At 38.7% G+C, this 21,177-nt stretch overlaps 1 protein-coding gene across 1 annotated transcript; it reads right to left on the reverse strand.

The window, feature by feature from the left end:
- Positions 1–15,668: 15,668 nt before the first annotated feature.
- Positions 15,669–17,177, reverse strand: LOC306706030 (uncharacterized protein; the record flags this gene model as incomplete). Its single annotated transcript, XM_079172941.1, has 5 exons — positions 17,045–17,177; positions 16,772–16,844; positions 16,550–16,666; positions 16,294–16,372; positions 15,669–15,754 (listed from the first exon to the last, which is right to left on the reverse strand). Exons 1-5 carry the CDS (start codon positions 17,149–17,151, stop codon positions 15,669–15,671), a joined length of 462 nt encoding a protein of 153 aa, XP_079029067.1. The 5' UTR covers positions 17,152–17,177.
- Between the last annotated feature and the right edge of the window lie 4,000 nt (positions 17,178–21,177).

A 21,177-nucleotide genomic window follows, 5' to 3' on the forward strand; every position in this document is an offset into this window, starting at 1 on the left:
TATACCATAAACTATGATGTTGCATACATATATGACATTAAACACTAACCATGATTTGTTTCAAATAGTCTAATTTGCTGATGAGAAACAATTAAATGATATAAAGCATCACAAAAGACGGACTCTCTGTGGTGAGATGGCGCTAAACTGATCAGGAGCTGGCCCCATGTATTGTATAATAAATGCAATACACAGCTTGGATCCCTAATGAAATATATTGTCTCCCAATTGCCTTTGATTGCTGCCAAACATGTAAACATGTGGTTGTGTGGTGTAGCGTTTCTCAGCGTCTGTGAGCATTCATGATGTGATTTTAATTGTGTATATATATATATATATATATAGATACATACAGTATCTATATATATATATCTATATATATCTATAGATATATAGATATATATATATATAAACTTGTGCTCCTTGATTTTGTTATTCTTTTACTTGAAATAGTTCTCAACATCAACTGTACAGGATATCTGACATAATCTTCCATTAATATCAAGATATCAAGGCAATGCCATTTTATGCCATATCACAGAAGGAATTAAGTGAATTTAAAATGTCTATAATCTTTGAATTTTATCTAGAGAATGATTCATGGTTTGGACCATGAGTGATGGGTTGAAACTTGGTTAGATGTGCTTTTATCATGTCCTCATTCATAAATGAAACAAACTTAAAATCGAAGGGCAATGCATGCCGTTGTTAAACTAAGATGTCATTCTTTCATGGGTCATTCGTACACTCTTGTACTATTCAGTCTCTTGCATTGTGGTTCAATTAATTGAGTGATCAGCACGGCAGGTTTCTGTTGGATGCATCGACAGAGCCAAACTTTCATCTTTTATAAACCATGTGAAATGAATAGCTTCCAGCCGGTCCTCTCTGTTCCAAGCTCCAGGCAAACGTCAAACTCATGAAGGAAACATTTTAAAAAGGCAGGAACATCAGTCCATCCACGGCTACTGTAATTTAAGGTGGAAGCAAAAACCTTTGGCTCAGTGTTGTGTGTGATGTCTTATCATTTTGTGTGTTTGTGATGAGGGTCCGATGCCTCCAGCGAGAGTGAATTGAAGACGGCTAGTGAGGCGAGTCGGTACTGTATTTATTGCCACATTTAATCTTCTGTGCGCAGCACCTCAAATCTTGCATTGCATTGTACTGAGGGCAAGAAGCTGTCAATAAAGTGGGTTTGAAATGCAATGTTTGTTTTTTTAAGTCATACCACTACCAAGCAATCCTCCTCCTTCTGTTACTGGCTCAACAGCAAACAATTCATCTGGAGTGAATGCTTTTCCATCTTTGAGAGGTAAATCAAAAACTTGAAAAGGTTACATGTTTAAATTGCTCTTTTTTAAACACTTGTATCACTGGTTTAACCTGAGTGTAAGCAGGGAGTCTCAGTGCTCTGATATGTCCCTCTCTTTATCTCCAGACTCTTCAGAGCTTTTTTTTGTCTGCCTTGACACACGCTGCTAAGCATTGAGGCTAATTTAGAGTGTCGTTAAAGGATGTAGATGCAGCCAATTAGACAGCAGTCGATACACCAGAGAGACAAGGGTGAGGGGACGGCGGAACATTTTGCAATCATTGCAGTCAAGATCTTACCCACAGATACGTGCAGTAAATACTCCAAGGCATAGTGTATGAGAAGTTAACATATTGCATAATGTGTACATAAAGACAGAGTGTATATTGTCTGCTTGGAATAATTTTGTTTTTAAGTCATTCATGTGTTGTAAATAAAACAAGTGCATATTGAGTGTCTCCTCGTATCGTGCTCTCACACACAAACAAGTTTTATCACCTCAAGTAATCTTCTCCAACAAAGTGACAACAAAGATGCAATAGTATTTAAAAGTATTTATTCAGGAAGCTTGGATTAATTCTTTCACAATATATATCTAACTCTATTTGCACTGAGCAAAGCAGAGAACAATTGACTATAAAGTTTTATTATAGTTCAGCACAAAAAAAGTTAAATTTACAGGAAGGAAGACATATTTCCATTAGCACAAACCAAGCAGCACAAATAATTAGTTTCAATACATTTTTGTAGTTTTTGATCTTAGAAAGACATGACGTGTGTTAAAAAGGAAACATAAATCCTTGACATACTTTCATAATGGAAAACTCAGCCTGTAGTACCTATTCTTCATTGTTGCATGTTGCTGATTTCTTTGAGGGGCACATTGCCTCATTGGAGATCTCATTGTAGCCTTCCAGGCCACTTCCTTTTGTTGAACAAACAGACAGAAAAGTGCACAAACACACATTAGGCAACCCAATATATCACTGAAGACTTTTCTCTGAAACACTGCTTTAAGAACGTAGAGAAAATGCATCTCCTACCATGTATTAAATTGTAGAGAAGGCAGTAGTCATTTGGCCTGTTGGCATTCTGAGACATTGTTGTGGAGCGGGCCTGTGCAAGAACAAACAAAAGCAATGTCAAGAGATGTTAAAGGGACATCTGAATGTAAGATGCACATGTGGTGGTCTTTGACAGAGCAAACTTACCCTCACTTTGCAGAAGGCGGGGCCGGCAGGAGGAGTAAACTCAAAAGCCATTTCAGTAGCGTTGTGGGTGCTGAGAGATGTATGCCTGATTTCAAGGTATGTGGACGACTCCTTTACTATCTAAAAGACAAAAACACACAAACATGTTAAGATGAATGACAAAAAAAATGTCAAAAAAATAAATAATTCCGCAACTGATTATGTCATTAAATAAAAGTATTTCTAATATTTTTTACATGAGAAATGAAGTTGACACAGTAATGGTACAATTCTCCTAGTCCATACAATTTTAGCTGGTCACTGAAAAAAATACCAAGATGCTCTAATCACCTCATACATGCATTCCTCTTGGCTGCCATGGCACTCCTTCGTGCTCCAGGCCTTCACCTGGCTCACCAGAGCACTGACAGGTTCAGTGCAGGGCAACGGAAAAAACCTGCGAGGAAAGAGGCAAACATTACAACCATGTTCTCTTTCTTATTTGACTAAAAACAACAACAATATATATCTTTACTTTACCATATTAAGTTGCATGTTGACTGGTCTACGGCTGAGGCGGCAGCTAGTAAAGCTAAAGTAATGAGAAGGGATCTGAAACTCATCGTGGTTGTAGCTGGATGTGGAGTCTTCTAGAGTGTTCAGACCCTCACTGTGAAGCCTTTTAAGGGGCCGCCCTTACAACAATTAGATCCCACCCTTTTGGACAAAGGGCTGGAGGTGATGACCAAGTAATAGCAATTTCCCCGCTCACTAACGTTACCCAAAACATACTTAATTAATTAGGTCACGGTTAATGGTACTTAGAGATCACCCTTTAGTGAAAGACTTGATTTAATTGGATGACAAGTCATGTGAGTCAAGTTTTTTTTGTTTGTTTGAGTCAAGCTCTGTCTTGCAGATCACATTTTAAACAGCCACGCAGACACACGGTCTCCTGACACCAGTCAGTCCATGACTAGCACAGGACTCTTGGTCATCCCTGTAAGTATTTCTTTAATGATTTAACTGTGTCTGAGTATCACTTATGTCACTGGTGCTGATATTGCCCCTGCTTTAAAAGTAAATCCTACAAAGATGTCAAAAAGATGAGCTGGTGTTTCAAGTCTTTGTGTGGGATTTCTGATGTGTGTGTGTCCTTGTTAGGAGAAGTGTGTGTGTTTATGTCTGTTTTACCTCTCTTGTGGGGACATACTTCTGATCACACAGTCACATTGTGGGGACTCACCTTGTTTTTTGGCACAAAATGGGGACAATTGCAAAAAAACATCATAACAAATCAGCCATGTTTCTTTTCACAGATTTTGACCAATTGGTACCCTAGACAAGATTTAGCTGGTGCCCCTTGCATCACAACCAATTCCACCACCAGTCATTGTGTTCCTATACACTCACACATAACTTTATGTCTTTGAGTAGTATTAAAATAGTATTAATAAAGAATAGTTTTTTCTTTCTTTCTTTCTGGATGGCGCACTTTGCATTCGCTTGTACCGCTCAAACCTGGGATTACATGTAGCTGGCCGTCCACATAGACAATAAGACGGACTGGACTAAAAATACTAAGGCTATGTACAAAAAAAGGTCAGAGCCGCCTGTATTTTCTAAAGAGACTTCGATCTTTCAACATCTGCAGATGCATGCTGCAGACGTTTCATCACTCGGTGGTGGCCAGCGTCATCTTCTACACTGGAGTGTGCTGGGGCAGCTGATGCCAATAGACTCAATGAGCTCATCAGGAAAGCTGGTTCTGTCCTGGGAGTGGAACTGGAGTCTTTGGTGGAGGTGTCAGAGAGGAGGATGCTGAGGAAAATACTCTGTATTCTGGACAATGCCTCTCATCCCCTGCACAACACACTGAAGTCATTTCAGAGCACCTCCAGACGTAGACTGAGATCATCGAGGTGCACCACAGAACTCCGCAGGAAGTCTTTTCTTCCTGTGGCCATCAAACTATACAACTCCTCCACCTCCTGCAGGAATGACAGCTAAATCATCGGACACTTGCAAAAACAATTTCCACCTCATCTGCATTATTACTTCTTTCGACATTGTGCAATATTACATTTCAATTTCATGGTGCAATATTACTTTTATTATACTACGTGCAATATCATTTTTTACTTCTTTTCAATATCACTGACAATATCACTCTCAATTTCATGCTCAGTATTACTTTTCTATTTTAGTCTCTATTAGGCACTGGTGTTAGTATGACTTCTTATACACTTTATATTTTTACTCTTGTATTTAATGTTTATTGTCATTTACATTTTCTATTTTAGTTAAATGTTTGCTTTATTTACCTAACTCTTATTGCTATTATATTCTATTCTATACACTGGTGTCGGTATCATCAAAAACTTGATAAGGTTACATGTTTAAATTGCTCTTTTATAAAACGTATATCACTGGAATAAGCTGAGAGTTTAGATGTGGACTTAGTTCAAGCAGGGAGTCTCAGTGCTCTGACATATCCCTCTTTATCTCCAGACTCTTCAAAGCTTTTTTTGTCTGCCTTAACACACGCTGCTAAGCATTAAGGCTAATTTAGAGTGTCGTTAAAGGATGTAGATGGGGTTGATTAGACAGCAGTCGATACACCAGAGAGGCAAGGGTGAGGGGACGGCGGAACATTTTGCCAGCAAGATCACAGATACATGCAGTATATACTCCAAGGCATGGGACATGAGAAGTTAACATATTGCATAATGTGTACATAAAGACAGAGTGTATATTGTCTGCTTGGAAGAATTTTGTTTTTAAGTCATTCATGTGTTGTAAATAAAACAAGTGCATAATGAGTGTCTCCTCGTATCGTGCTCTCACACACAAACAAGTTTTATCACCTCAAGTAATCTTCTCCAACAAAGTGACAAACTGCACTACAATAAGCCAGTTAAGATGCAACATTAAAGAAGTATTTATTCAAGAAGCTTGTATTAATTCAAGCACAATAAATATCTAACTACTGCACTGGGAAAAGCAAAGAAAAACAACAAAAAAGTTCAATATACACGAAGGAAGACAAATTTCCTTTAGCATTGGCATACAAATCAAACAGCACAAACAATGAAGTCAAATCACTTTTTTTAGGTTGTGATCTTAGCTAGACTTGACATATCATGTTTAATAAGGAAACTACAGATAAATCCTTGACATTCTTTCATAATGGAAAACTGAACATGCAGGACGGATTCTTTATTGTTGCATGTGGCTGATTTCTTTGAGGGGCACATTTTCTCATTGTAAATCTCTCAGCAGCCTTCAGCCAGAGTCCTTCCTTTTACAATAACAACACAGTGACTGTGAAGATCACTTTGATCCTTAAACATGTTTTCACTGATTCTAGAACAAGAACGAGCCTTTTTGTCATGCTTTATGTGTGTGTTTGTCTGCGTCTATAAGCAGATGAGCGCATATAGACGCCATGCGGGATTCACAAACAATGTGCACAAAATCGTTTTAGTTCTTTGTGGAGTGCGTGATGGTCTTTCACAATACAAGCTACTATGTAGTTTTGTTGATTTGAATAGACTAATCTGAAATGAAAAATAAAAAAAACAAACCTCTCGTGATATGAAGCCATACAGACAGTTGTTGTTTTTTCTTTCCAGGTTTTGAGATGTCTTTCTCAGCGTGTTTCGTAGCCATCCCAATAGAATTGTGGAGAATGTGGTTTAGTTAGTTGTGCTCAAAGGATAAAAAGGATTACCTTGGATGAGGTTTACAGTTTTTGCATGTTAAAACTGCAAATCTCAAGGTTGGGATGGCATCGACTGTTAGGTCTTGCGGTCATGCGCTCATTGACTTGCATCTCTACATCGGCGCTCACTGGACACAGGGCTAATCCCTGGCCCGTGGAAACGGTCTTTGATTGTACCTGCGCCCAAAAACAGCACACCCTAGGAAATGAGTGACCTGCAGCCAGTTGCCCCAACCTCAGTACCTATGAAGTGGTTTGAGAAGACAGTATTAAAGTTTCTCCTTACTGAGGTCTCACCATTCTGGAATCCTTAGCATCTTAGCATCCAGCTCCACCTGCTGGTGGCGTTAATCCAAACCTCAAGTTTGTTTGAATTTACTTGTCCAAACAGTTGGATAGGAATATTGTTGCTGGGGAAGAAACAATAGAGTTTGGGCAGGTGGTGTGACGACCCTCTCTTCTTCTCTCCCTTGACTTCCCTCTCCTCCGTTTTGTTGAATTGCTCTAGTGTTCTTGCTTTAGGTGCTAGAGGTCCGGGGCTTTTGTGTCAAGAACTGGTGATAAATCACGCAGATAAATCGTGGCCTGTTTTTGTCCCCAACAGTTGCAGTTAAATTTACTCCTTGGGCTTGTATATGGGCCTATATAATCTAACATTCTCAAAATGTCACTCATTCTCTGTCACCATGGAAAGAAAAAGTTTAAAAGGTCAAGTCTCATGTCCCACTCATTTCATGTGCAATAACATGACCATAAATGTCATGGTATTTTCTTACTTTTTTAAGATCTAATTTATTTAGGTATGTTGTTTGGAGATGATTGGTAGTGTGAGTGGAAAGAATGGACCAGCATGCAGGTATTGATTTTCCAGGAAAAAAAAATACATTTACTCAGAGCACCTACAAAAAAGAGAAACATAAACCATATCATTAGGTTTATCACTCATATATAATAGGAGCATCAGCAGATGATAAGAAAAATAACTTCCGATGCAAAAAAACACTGGCCTTCCTCCATTTTCCAGGAGAGTGAAAAACTCAGACCAACCAGTTTGGTTTCCACTAAGACCTTTTATACCCTGTCACCTGCTGTCTGTGGCCAATCAGGGAGGATCTTTGGAATTAGTGCCACTTTAACCCAGGTGGCATCAATCTCCCCTCATCTGGGGCCAATTGGTAGTCAAATGTACTTTTTTCAGACAATATTCATTTTTTATAATTTTCCTAAGGGTTAGGGTTGGTTTTTAATTGTTACTGCAGCTTAAAGTTTTTCCTCCACTGATTACACACATTTGATGGAAGAAAAAAGAATACATTTAACCTTGGCATAGACAGTTAAGTTGTTGAGTTAATGAGTGTGACCTGGACATGAGATTTCAGTTTGTAAACGTTCTGTCGACATTGTGAAAGAAAAAAGATGTGAGAATTCTAGACTATATGAATTGTCTGACCAATAAAGCCAAAAGAGTGAATCAAACTGGAAATGTTGTCAAATTCAAACAAGGCAACAATTTATCTTTGTGATTTATTACCAGTTTTTGACTCAAAAGTCCTGGACCTCTAGCACTTGAAGCAAAAAGAGAGAAAGAGAGGGTCGTCACACCGACCAAACTCTATTGTTTCTTCCCAAACCAACAATATTCCTATGCAGCTATTTGGAACAGTCCATTCAGTCCAACCTGAGGCTCAGGAAAAGGAAAGAAAAAAGTGATGGGGTGACAGAAAAGGGACCTATGTGTGGACCAAACTACAGTCTGAGTCTTGTCAATGGATGGCTCCCTCTCCATGGCCAGTTGCAAGATAGAAAAATACACATCGGAGAGCACAATCAAATGTCAAGTTTTTATTAATTTCTATTCGCACTCTAGACAAGGTAAATACAGAGTATATCAGATATTAGTCAGATATAGCTGGGCCTAAACAGAAAACAAAACTTTCCAATCCAAATGTAACACAATCATGACATGATTTGGAGAAGTCATGTCAATATTAAAGCTGGTCAGGCTTTACAGGTGGCGAGTCCATAGCTCAGGCAAGCCCATTCATTGGTCATCTCCATGAAGCCCGGGGCTAAGGTGAGGCCGCTCGCTACAATCAAAACATCCCAAACACAAATGGATGGAAATTAGATCATTCCACGTTCATGCTTGACACTCACTGGCATTAATAAAACAAAGATGTCTCTAAAGTTGAGATTTTAATAAAGCAAAGTACCAGCATACTAATATATACTATGAAAATGAATCAAAATGATGTCTGACTTTAACATTATAAAGGAAAAGCATGCATGGACAAGACAATTCATGTTGTGAGGTGATCCAGAACTCACCTGAAACCAGGTTGTAGAGGTTGCAGTAGTTGAGTCCACCATCAAGAAGACTGGTGAATGCAAGAGAAGTGGACATTGCCTGGTGAGAGAACAAGTAAATAAGCATGAACACATGAAAATCTATGCTACCGGGCCATCAAGTCTGCAGGTATATTAAACATTAAAATAAGAATAAACATCTGACAAGTAATTTCTGTAGCATGTATGGTTATTGGCCAGAATAATGTGTCACCCTCTACTAGACAAAAGGAAAGTCACATGACACAGACCAACCAAAGGAATTACTTTACTTTTGCACTAAAACAGTTTATCTCAGATTCATTCCTGATCACATCTTGTTGTGAAGCCGTAACTACAACTTTACAAAAGGAACATTGCTGCTGCATCACTTTATATAATGGAAGCCGCAGTTAAAAAATGGATACTTGCAGTCACACGGCAGCCAGCGGACAGTATGGTGGGGTTCAATGTCAAGGTGATGTTTTCACCCTCGGGGCTACTCAGGGAGCTGTGGTTGGCTTTGATAGATGTAGGGAGGACTGACAAAAGCTGCAACAAAAAAACAACATATTATTACACCAAATATATGTCTGTTACAATGATATTATATTCTTTTTGTACCCATCTAAAACATTATTCACATTAACAGAAGAGCAGCTCTCACCATATACTGAGGGCTTAAGGCTTGAATCTGTTGAACTAGTTTGGTGCTGATTTCAGCACAAGGTGTTGCAAAGAGCCTAGAAAAAGAGACGTAACACCGTTTGGACACTTTCATGGTTGAAACAATGAAGAGCATCAAGAATTCAGACTAAAATGTTTCAATCTTTCCATGTCTTAACTGATATACAAATACACAAGAGACAAAAATGACTATCTCCGAACCAGACCAGCAATATAACTCACCACATTGTCCTGCAGAAGGCATGGTAAGGACCAGGAGCGGGGTCGGGTACAGGGACGGCAGCCAGAGAGCCAAACAGTCCTGCAAGGAGAGCGGAGGCCAGCAGCAGAGTCCTCATGGTTGAAGTGGGGCAGGTTTCTTCTTCCTGTGGAGCAGTGGGGTTGGTGAGAGAAGGCTGTTTGGTGACTGATTCCCTCGCAGGCTAATTTATATGAAATATCAGGCTTGTCATGAGTCACAGTCAAGATCGTTTGAAATTGATTTGGTCAAGGGTATGACTTGTCTGTCTTGTGGTGATTGTCTGACTCTGTTCCTTACTGGACCTTATGACCAGCCGGATATGTTGTATTAATTGGCATCTTTGTTTTCTTAATGCCAGTGAGTATCATGCATACATGTGGAATGATATAATTTCCATCCATTTGTGTTTGTGAATGAATGTTTCGATTGTAGCGAGCCACCTCACCACAGCACAAGACTTCATGGAGATGACCAATGAATGGGCTTGCCTGGGCTGCAGACTCGCCACCTGTAAAGCCTGACAAGCTTTAACATTGAAATGACTTCACCAAATCATGATTCACCTGCATGTGTGTATTTCATTTTTACATAAAAAAGTAAACAGTTGACACATTAGCGGTAGTGTTACTGTAGTTAGGCTATGACCGCAATGTGGTGCCCGGCATCCAAGACCAGTCCACCTTCACACCTTCATCATGTACAAGATCAGCATCTATGCCGACAAGGCCTACAGGGTAATTTACTTGGAGAGCCTCGAGACGTGCCAGGAGCTGGTCAAAGGAAAGACCCCAAAGCTAACAGGTAAGCCTGTCTTCCACACAAAAAGTGATCCAAGGTGCACACAAGACAAACAAGTACTTTGGGTGGCCCAAATTTTCTTGCAGCCAGAAGAATACGGCTGCCTGGAGCTGCGACCCACACAATCAGCTTATCTTCCTTACAGCTGGGAAAGAGCTAGTAAGCTGTTCGTTGTTAGCCGTTAGCAGCCAGTGTGCAGCAGAGTCCTGTGGTTTGTTTGGCTACACAGAGCTAGGAGCTAACAGAGCTAACACACTCCTCTTTTCAGAGGAAGCGTTACACATCGTTGACCTGCAGGTTAATGTGACAACACAACAGGTTTACAGTACTGAAGTACTTAAGCTGAGTACAGTTTGTTCACATCAGAGTTTACATTTTGCCAAACTTCTTTCAGAGATAAAAGTACTCAATACTCCTGTTCTGTACTGAGGTTCACAGCTGAGGTACGTGTCCTTTGCTATAAACAGCTGTGGGGAAAATCTGAAATGGAACCAGCCCTGGCCTATTCTTTACACAGCTTCTGTTATCACTCTATTCTAATTGAATTTTAAAACATATAGGCTAAACATATAGGCTACCCTACAACTACTTAAACTACTTCCAATTATTGTTTCCTAATACTGTAGTTACATGTACTATTACCACTACTGCTATAATTAGCACTAACCTCTTAGTGCTATTAACCTCCATTAACCTCTGATAAGGCTGCGATTTGACAATTCCGTGGCACTGTTTACTGCTAATGTTGCTTGAGGTCATGTGAAGCCTTTGCAAATTGGTAACAATAACTAGATAATATAATCAAGACCAATTGGTTCTATTTAGACTCCAGCATGACTGCTATGGCTGCAGTATCTCCATTAGTACAACAGATGTCTCACAAGTACATATACCACAGGTACAATAAGACCGATCCTGCATTAGTACCCTCTTCTGACCCCGACAGGGTAGTATTCACATGAGCTGCTGATATTTAAGGGCAAGTGAAAATCTTCGGTATGAATTATTCTTTTAGGCCGGCAATGTTTAAACATTCACTGATGCTGGAAAGGACAGGACATGGTGATGTGGGTTTTCTCAGTGGTGACTTCAAGGGAGACTTGATGGAACAGCATGTCATCCAGTTTAAAGTGGAGCAATGCAAATGAGGCTCTGACGACTCCTCCCTCTCTGCAGACTCAAGGTGACACGCTGTAACAGATTGGAACTAAAGAAATTTAGCAGTCAGATGGCAGACCGACAAAGATTTTTTATTCTTTAAGTTGTATACAGGTCTGTCTTTTCCAGGTCAAGGCCGTCCTAAGGAAACAAAACTCAGCTGAATGAATAAGTAAAATCCAATGATAGTAAAACACACTTTTTTTGGTAAATAGGGAGGAAGTTAGTCTTCTCTTGTCCTTAAATGGACTCGGTGTTTCTGTTTTATTGGTGTTATTCTTACAAGTCAGAGCTCTTTTGGAAGAAAGGTGGGTTGGTTTTTTTATTAATATTATAAATCTATAAATAAGGATCTTTATTTTTTAACTTTAACTTTGTTTTTGCTCTTTAAGTTCCATATGTTTGATATTTTAGATTTTAGATTGTAGGTGCTTTAATCATGGTATAACAGCTATGATAGCAGGTTTTTATCAGCGCTACACCTGAGACCCAGGGCATCAGACTTGCCTAAATCATAGTAAGAAACATATAATGTAACACTGTAAACACACACACGCACATAACTAATGGCTGTGACTTAAGGCATAAGGGAGTCTAATCGTATCAAGCTCTTTAATCGATTATGATCAATTTCAATCTGCCTAACTGGCCCTCATGAAAAACCTTTTAGATCTCACTTTTCCTTTCGAATGTGTCCACTTGCTCACGTTTTGCAGTGATACTTCACTCTACAGAACGAGCAAACCCTTGTTTGCCATGTTGAAGAAACCTGCGTCATTGCAGCCATGAGGCCTCTGCTGCTGGCTTCTGACTGTGTGGCTCTCCAGCTGCCAGCTCTCCACGCTTTCCGCAGAACACTCTGGTAAGACTCGCTAATCGGCCTTTATCGCTGGTTTCTTTTGTGTCTTTGTATTCAAGCTCACAAAGAAATTCTGTCACCTAGCAATGCCAAACATCAGACACCATAAAAGCATCAGCCGGAATTGTCGCAGCTTTCTGTCATTCCGAGAATAATGCATTCCATGCTGTGATGATTGCTCTCTTTCTTCAGGCTGTTTGCGACGCCTTGTGCCGACGTCGGCACCAAACTGGTGCAACAGATTCTAGCCTTCAGATTCTAACTTTAAGTGACAACTTTAAGTCAAGTTTGTGTATTCAATTTTGGCCGGGGATCTTTATTTTCTATTTTCTAAGAAAGTTGTTAAAGGTGTCTAACACTCTAACGCTGTTTCTAATAATGTGACTGTAACAGCAGGGGCCGGTATTTTAAAAGCATGTGATCTTAATTTTAATTTAAGTATATATATTATTATATATATAAGCATAAAGAAGACAAATATAAATAAAGAGCTATGTAAATATAAATAAAGGACTAAAGCAAAATGTAAATTATGTACATGCTACAATACATAACAGAAGTATAATTAAAAAAAGTATAAATGCAGTATTAATGGTAGTATTGCACAGAATTGACATTGTATTAGATCCAACACATTTCTTGTGTCCAGTGAGGTTTTTCATATGCTGTTAAAAAATGATTCTGAAGATCATATATTAGCTCATATATAAATACAACACGTATATCGAGGCTCATCACACTTCCTCAGACAACCTGCACATTGAGAGCTTAGCCTTCATCCTGCACACCACAACCTCTACAACCTGCTGACAGGTGAGTGTCTTTCTCTAACAGAGATTCATTATCTTGTCATGCATGCTGCTACTCTGGGTTATGATTCCAGTATTAGCTTATAACTACTTAAGTGTTGTCTTTGCTGTTCTGATACTACACATAAACGTGTAATGATTTTATGAATCTTTTGATTTTTGCTTGTGGGCTCAATTTGTGTGAATGGGCAGCCTTGACTATGGCTTTGCAACCTGTAGACCCTGACAGGCTGACAGTCACAACTATGACTTGGTTAAGTCGCATTATTCTTTCAGAAATGTGCAAATGATGGTCATGATTTGGGCCTCAGCCTGTGAGTCTGCACATCTGAGTCATGTTGTTCACATTGATCCATGTCAAATGTAAAAAATAAAAGTTAGATTTCGAAAAATGTTGTTGAATTAGTTAAATGTCACATTCAGACATTGTTATATTATAAACAATTCATGGAAAATAGTTATACAAAGTGCATAAAACAAAATAAATTTGTGAAACATTTGTGAATAATGTTTATGGTCTGTTGACATTGCGTGTTGTCTTTTCATGCTGTCTTTGTCGACACATTTGTCACCGTCATCGTCATCATCACATAATAAATTCACTGACATTTTCCACTCACATTTCCATTCTGTGAAATCACCATATTCTGCATCATGGTCATTCACAAGTCAGATGACTTTTCTAAGTTGTCTGGACATACTCAAAGCGGAACAGCACAGGATTAGGAGGCTTGACAGTCAGTAGAAGACAGCAGTGGACGTCTACGTATGTTATAAAAAAAAATAGAAAGATGCTCCACAGCAAAAGAAAACATGTGACTTGTAACATTCAATGATTTCTTTATTCTCCCCGAACCACAAGCAGGAAGCGTGCGACGGCTAAACAAATGTAATGATATTTTAAACCAACCCAGTGTGGAAATTATGAAAACCACAAACAACTGCAAACATGCGCCCGAAAGACCACAAACAAACATAACTAATTGTATAGAAAGCGTTACTAATGTTATGTTCCTTATACGACACACAAGCAGCAGAGTCAGAGGAGAAAAAGCATGAGGAACATAGTAAATGTATATTTTACTCACATTAACCAGTAGACGTGAAGTCTGTCTCTCTGACCTCCAGCAGTGAGGAAAATTAACACATTTGCATAAAAGAGCATTCAAATTACCAGAAAAAACAACAAAATACTTGTACTGTATAATCATGCATTGTATAATTTCATACATAATAGAGTCCCGCATTGTCCAACCTTAACGTGTGTTTTCACATAGTGGAAAGGAAAGCAAAGAAAACTTAAAATCACCTCCTTTAATCAATTAAACCAGGGAAATTTAAATGTTGGGTAAGTTAAACATGTTGTATGACTGTATTTCACCTTGGTTGGACACGGCGATATCGTTTGACCTGAGATTTATTGGATACTATTATTACTGACAAAAGTATTAAGGAGAGCAGACTGAGTGATTACCTTTTGTAATACACCTGTGAAATTATTTAACTTTCCTCCAGATTCTGGGGCAGCCAGCAGGCTGGACGAGGCCTGAAGATGACAGGAAAACAATGAAACTGAATAACTGCATGAATTATTGTTTGAGTGTGACAACAGCAGAGTGCTATGCATCGAGCATTTGTATGAATAATCACTTCGCTTTCACTTTAATGATTTGCAGGGCACACCGGACTCCTCTATTTAAAATCAGATGGAAATACTGCAGGGTTTTAAATTGATATTTGTTTGATTTCTCTTCTATTATAACTTCTATGAAATCAACGTGGTCCGTCTATTGAAAAAACACCAAACCCCATAAACCAAACTTTAATTTTTGTAACATGACCTAAACTTTACCCAAGCTTGTGTGGCCTAAAACTAAGGTGTTATTTGGACACATGTTTACCTTAACTTTAGTCTTATTTTTGATATGATAAACCATTGGAAATGCTATGCCCAATTAGCGTTCTGATGACATTTTTTATCACACCTTTTCTTTATAGTCTCTCACAGCATTTTGTGTGAAGTTAATGAAATTTGCACCAGGAACTTCAGACTCAGAAATGTTGGCAACAACAACGGTATTAAGGTCACAGTCCAACATGTAGTCAAACAGTAACGTTTCCTGTCTGCACGCTTAGTTCAATTGTTAACATGCTTTAAACTTTAATTATAGCAGCCTGTGTGAGTCACTTCCTGGTGGAGCATTTCATAGGTGCCACATATTAACTACTATGCTTTTATTGACTACGTTCATTCTTCTGTGTGGAGACAGCTGAGTTTTAATTTGATTCTAATTTTGCAAATTTAGTTCCCAAACAATGATCTGTACACACACTTAATCAGGTCTCAATAGGTCAGCTCCACATGTATCATATTATTGTAACTCATGTCTCCCACAAACAAACTGATCATTAAAAAAACAGAGATGATGGCATTCATTCAGAACATAAAGGTGAGTTCATTTTGTCATGGCAAATGTAGCTTTTATTGTGTAAATCCATTCTCTTTGTCTGTACGACGGGACAGAAGCGTTGACAGTGACTCAACACACATTTGAGTTATCGCAATCATTTGCAGGCAGAAAGTCCAACTCCGAGGCAGAGCCACTCGTTAGTGAACTCCACGAAGCCTGGAGCTTTGGTGAGTCCACTTCCTGCACAGGAAACAGAAAGACAATGATCAACCATCGGAGGGTAGTAACGGGTTACATTTCCTCTGTTACTCAAGTAACATTTTGGTGGAGCCTATATTCTACTTTCCAGAGTAGTTTTAATGCAGCATACTTTTACTCATGAGTAGATTTTCAGAGGAAAACCATTACTTTGTTTCCGTTACGTTTGGATGCATTAATCACGCTACTTTAGTATGTTATGCATTCCTGGTCCAATAAGAGACCCTCCAGCGTGAAGGTTTAGGAGCACTACAACATGCTGACACTCTATATATATACTTTTTGACTTCACAGACACGGTCTTTAATGCACATGCACATGGATTTCTGATTTATTTGGCAAATAATAATATAATAGTAGGCAACAAGCAAGGAATTAATCAAAGAAAATTCATCATCAATTCATCTTACATTCATGTAAGAGTATTCCTGACACTTTGACTAAAATTACGTTTTATGAATTTCAAAATAAAGTCAACGACAATATCACTTATCACTCAACAGTGTGTGAGAACCACCTACCCTGTATTATGTTGCGGAGGTTACAGTAGTTGGTGCCATTGTCAATCAGGCTGAACCAGAACGCAGACACGGATGAACCCTGAACAGCAACCAAGAAACAAAACATGTTCATAACAATTTCTAATGGAGTTTACATAAAAGAGACATCTATAAATAACCCTTTATTTGAATTTCTTCTAAAATAAATGTACTTTTTACTGATAGTAATTAAGGTTTAGTATTGGTTGCCTATTGGATACAAAGGCGTGTGTCTCACCTCTACATGGCAGCCCATGCTCATGGCTGTGGAGATTATGGTGAAGTTAACAGTCTCGATCTGTCCGACTGCAGAGGTGTGGTTGGCCTGAATTAGGTCTGCAGTCACTGGGCCGAGCTGAATTAGAACCACAAAAAGAGCATTTCGCAAATTGGTAATAATTATAGACATAATCACCAAATGAAATCCATTAAAAGCTACATTTCTCTTCAAGTTTCTCACCTTGTATGAGCCCATCGCTTTCATCTGAGTCACGATGGCCATGCTGACTTGTTCACACGGCACTCCAAACAACCTGGGAACAGAAAGAGTCAAACATCTATCTGTCTATCTATCTATTTATTTGTATTCATACTTATTTGGCTGTTTTTTTTCATTATGTCTTACGCTATATGTTACCGTACATCCTCCCCTTCCCATGTTCACGCTGCGTGAACCATCAGCTGTGAGAAACACATCTAACTAACTCTTGATCACAAATAGAGAACGTCTTACCAGACAATCTTGCAGAAGGCGTGTGTTATATCAGTGGGTACGCCATTTGTGACAATGCACATTCCCAAAAGGAGAGCGCAGGCTGCAAACAAAGTCCTCCCAGCCATGGTTTAGTTTGTTTCGTCTTCCAGAGTTCTCACAGGAGAGTGTGGCTGTTTCTGCAGTAATGCTTTTTATAGGAGACTGCATGACAAAGAACGACTTGGAGACCACTGGCCTGTCATGTGGACCCGTGGAAAAGTGATTTGCATGACACTTCACATGAATTGCATGGCATCTTCCACACCAGCCAGGTTGGATTCAACAGCCTGAATTCAGGCGGGGCATTTTAGGACATTTTCAGATTTAAGGTTGCAACTAAGAATGATTAATATCAATAAAATGTCAGAAAATAGTATTAAAAATGTTTAAAAGCCCGACACATTTACCCTAGAACCCAAGCTGATGTGTTCAGATTGCACACTTCAAAGACATTCAGTTTATTACCATCGAAAAATAAACCTGCAATTATTTTAATTTGAGATGCTGGACCCGGTTAATTCGCTTAGACTGCAGATACATTTTTGAACAATTGACTAATCGATTAATTGAGTAAATATTTCAGCTCTAGTCTGTTTTGATTCTTGATTCTCATGAAAAAAAAAAACCTTCTCATCCTTTTGGCACATTAGAAAATATCTTAATACTAATAATATACAAGATCCTAACGTCCATGTGGATCACATCTCTTTCAGTGACAGTTCAACCATGAGGTAGTTCCTTCAGCCAGTCCTGTTTCCAGCAGCTACAGACATTTCATCAATTGTTTTAAAAGTAATTAACGGTTTAAATGATACGTCAATTTTCTTTTTTTTTGCAGTTGTAGTCATAACTTTAAGTTTTGGCCTGTAACTTTTTAACCTTAAGTCCCAGAAACAAAAACATTTTCCTTGGATTCCTCGGCTCCATATGGATCTATAGAAGCCCGACTCATTTTGCCTAATATACATTTTTGTGTCCAAATCTGTTTCGTTTTTTTTTGCTGCTTCTACTACAAATGTTGAGCAATCGTTGCCAAATTTGGAACAGCACATCCATGGACCAAGTCGGAAAATGTTACTATTTCGTTTTTGCTAGAGCTGTCTCTCATGCTAAAATGCTGTGGTCAGGGCTTACATAACAACATATTTATCTCCCAAACACTCTTGCTTTGGCAACCACATTTGTTGGACATAGATAGGCCATTTGGCCACTTTGTACTACAACATTAAATTAAGTTCCCATAAAACTAAACTGAACGAAACTTATTTTCCCCCGGAATACCATTGAAGTTTTAAACAGTTTGAAGCTTTGTTAATGATGTGAAATTGAAACAAAACAAAAATGCAACAAAAGCACTTTGTTCCCACTGGCCACAAACAGGCAGCGGCCTTCTAAACTATTCCTTTAAATAACTAATAGTGCAGAGCTTCTTAGATGTGGTTTATAAAGTCCATAAGGGTCTAACTCGTGGCCTTGTGTCCACACTTACCAAAAAAAAAACATACTTTTCTCCAGACCAAAACTGCTACTGTTGAATTGAGAAAGTAACCAAAACTGTGAGTTCAGTTATTTTTATTTATTTTTTTTTAAAGTCATCGACATAGCTCAAAAACTCTGTCATGGTCTGGAAGGACTTTCCAAGAGAAAGTGGAAACAGGGTCTGCAGAGCGGGAAAGCCATCAGAGCCCCCAAATGCATGTACACACACACACACACACACACACACTCATAAAACGGCCTGCAGAGTTTTTGTGAGGTCGAGGGGTCGGTAAACTGCATGTGTGTGGTGCAGCACTCTAATGAATGCCTCCCCTCAAATACACACATCCCTACAGAGAGGGACTCATCAAACCAGAGAAACGCTGTTTTATTTACACTGTTTACGCTGACAAAACTCACTGACTTCTATTTTTCTATTGTTTCTTTGCCTGTATATTTAATGCAAAGGGGTAGTCATAGTGGAGTTACTTGATATGCTTCCACACTCTAACTGTATAAAGCTAGAATTGAAGCGTAACGTTAATCACATTTTCCTGTCCTTTGAAAACATGTGCCTCCATTTAAATGCTATAGTTATTAAGGGTGAGGGTTGTGAATCGTCACGGTGTCATTGTTCTCATGATTCATTAAGTCACTGAAACAAAACCAAATTTGAAACAGACATGCCTATTGATCGAGACAGCCGGACCAGCATTTACATTATATAAAAGACCAGAGAAACCAGCAGAACAACGCAGAACACCGCTGTCTGTTATTGTCATTTATGGAATAGAAATGGCCTGAAAGCGCCCCAGCACCCCCTCAGGCAAGAACATTGTGCACGTGTCAGCTCGAGTACAACGGTGGCCTACTGCAGTGGTGGAATGTAACTTGAGTACTGTACTTTTACTTTACTTGAGTATTTTGTTTTCATGCCACTTTATACATCTACCTTACAACATCTCAGAGGGAAATATTGTATTCTTTTTACTCCAAATCCTTTATTCGAAAGCTTTATTTTCTTCACAAATTAAGAATTTGCATAAAAAGAAAGAAAATGAATACGTACAGCTGAAACGATAAATCGATTCATTGACCTATTTTGATTAAATAACTAAATAATTGTTCATACAAAAATGACAAACATTTTGTGGTTCCAGCTTCTTAAATGTGAGGATTTGCTGCTTTACCTAAAAGTAAAAAATTACTACCAACTACTGTAATCCTGCTTTTATATTAATGCATAAGAATAATTATATAATATATATAAAAGTATAACAGTCACAGGGACTGAAGAGACTACATTTACTTTTCATACTTAAAGTATTTTTTCCTGATTAGACTTATTGCAGGACTTTTACTTGTAATACAGTCTTTTTTACAGTGTGTATTAGTACATTTAATTAAGGTCTGAATACTTCCTCCAACGACTGAATAATCTGACGATTTACGGGCCCATCGATCTGCAAAAGATGTGCCTCATCTCGGTCTGCAGAGGGCACCAGACCACAACACTCCGCCAAACCTGGAAATCCTCACAGGCCTCTGGCAGTCGCAGAGATACCCAGACTCTTTCTCTTGCAAACATTGTCTGCCTTGATGGAGTATGTACTTGTAAAAATGTATATTGCAAGAGTGTTAACTTATACAAATGCAGAGGGGAACAGAGAAAATGCTGTTTAATTTAAAGTGAGCTCAGTGGTGAGGTCAGGGCAAAGAGGACATTCTCTCAACACATTTACAATTAAAATCAGATGGCCTCTTAAAAAAAAAACCTGGCGATAAATGATAACGGGGTCTCGTAGCATACAGACCCATGCATCAAAGTCAACGTCTGAGCTGTGTCTCAGGAGGTCTGTCCACATGTGAGAGGTGGGTTTAAGTCATCCCTCTCCTCGAGAAGCTCCCTGCGGTCGTGTCTGTCCGAAACATGTCAGCCATACAAATGAAGGGGAGTGACAATATTCTGTTGTCACTAATGAGGAACCCTGCAGTGTGATGGCACTCTGAGTAACGGCACCACAACAACTAGCTCACCATACAAGACGTCGTATAGTGTCGGAGTGTGTAAATTCATTTTTGCATCTTGTTTTTCTTCCATTTGCTGCAGTTGTATTGATTTTGTGTTTCAGCTTATTACCAGGAGAGTTGCTTAGTTGTTTTTAACACATATTAGTGGCGCTTTACTTTAAGTTTGTCAGTTTATTTCACAAAACTTTGTGATCTGTGTCTGTTATTTAACCTAATTTTAAGGCCCTGCAAGCTTTGTGGAGAGTGATTTCAAGTTTTAGTTTTACATATTGTACATATTCTTAAATGTATTTGTGTCAGTGACAGGCAGCACAGTAAAGGTGGGTGGTGTGTAAGTAAGAGAGTTAATAGAGCACTCAAACATCACAAAGGGTTTAACGACAAAGGGAAGACATCATACAGACACAAAACAATATGTTATAAATGAAATAGAGATAATAAGTATATAAAATCAAACAAACTGGTGGGTTTTGAGCGTTTCTTAAGGTGTTAACAGAGTTCATGAACAACTTCAACAGCACAGTGGAGCGAGGAACAGCCAACATGCAGAGCGCTAGTGTTCAAAATAATATTATTTTGAGTTTGATGATGAGGCAGTGGAG

This window comes from Pholis gunnellus, assembly GCF_910591455.1.
Source record: "Pholis gunnellus genome assembly, chromosome: 14".
Classification (NCBI taxonomy): Eukaryota; Metazoa; Chordata; class Actinopteri; order Perciformes; family Pholidae; genus Pholis; species Pholis gunnellus.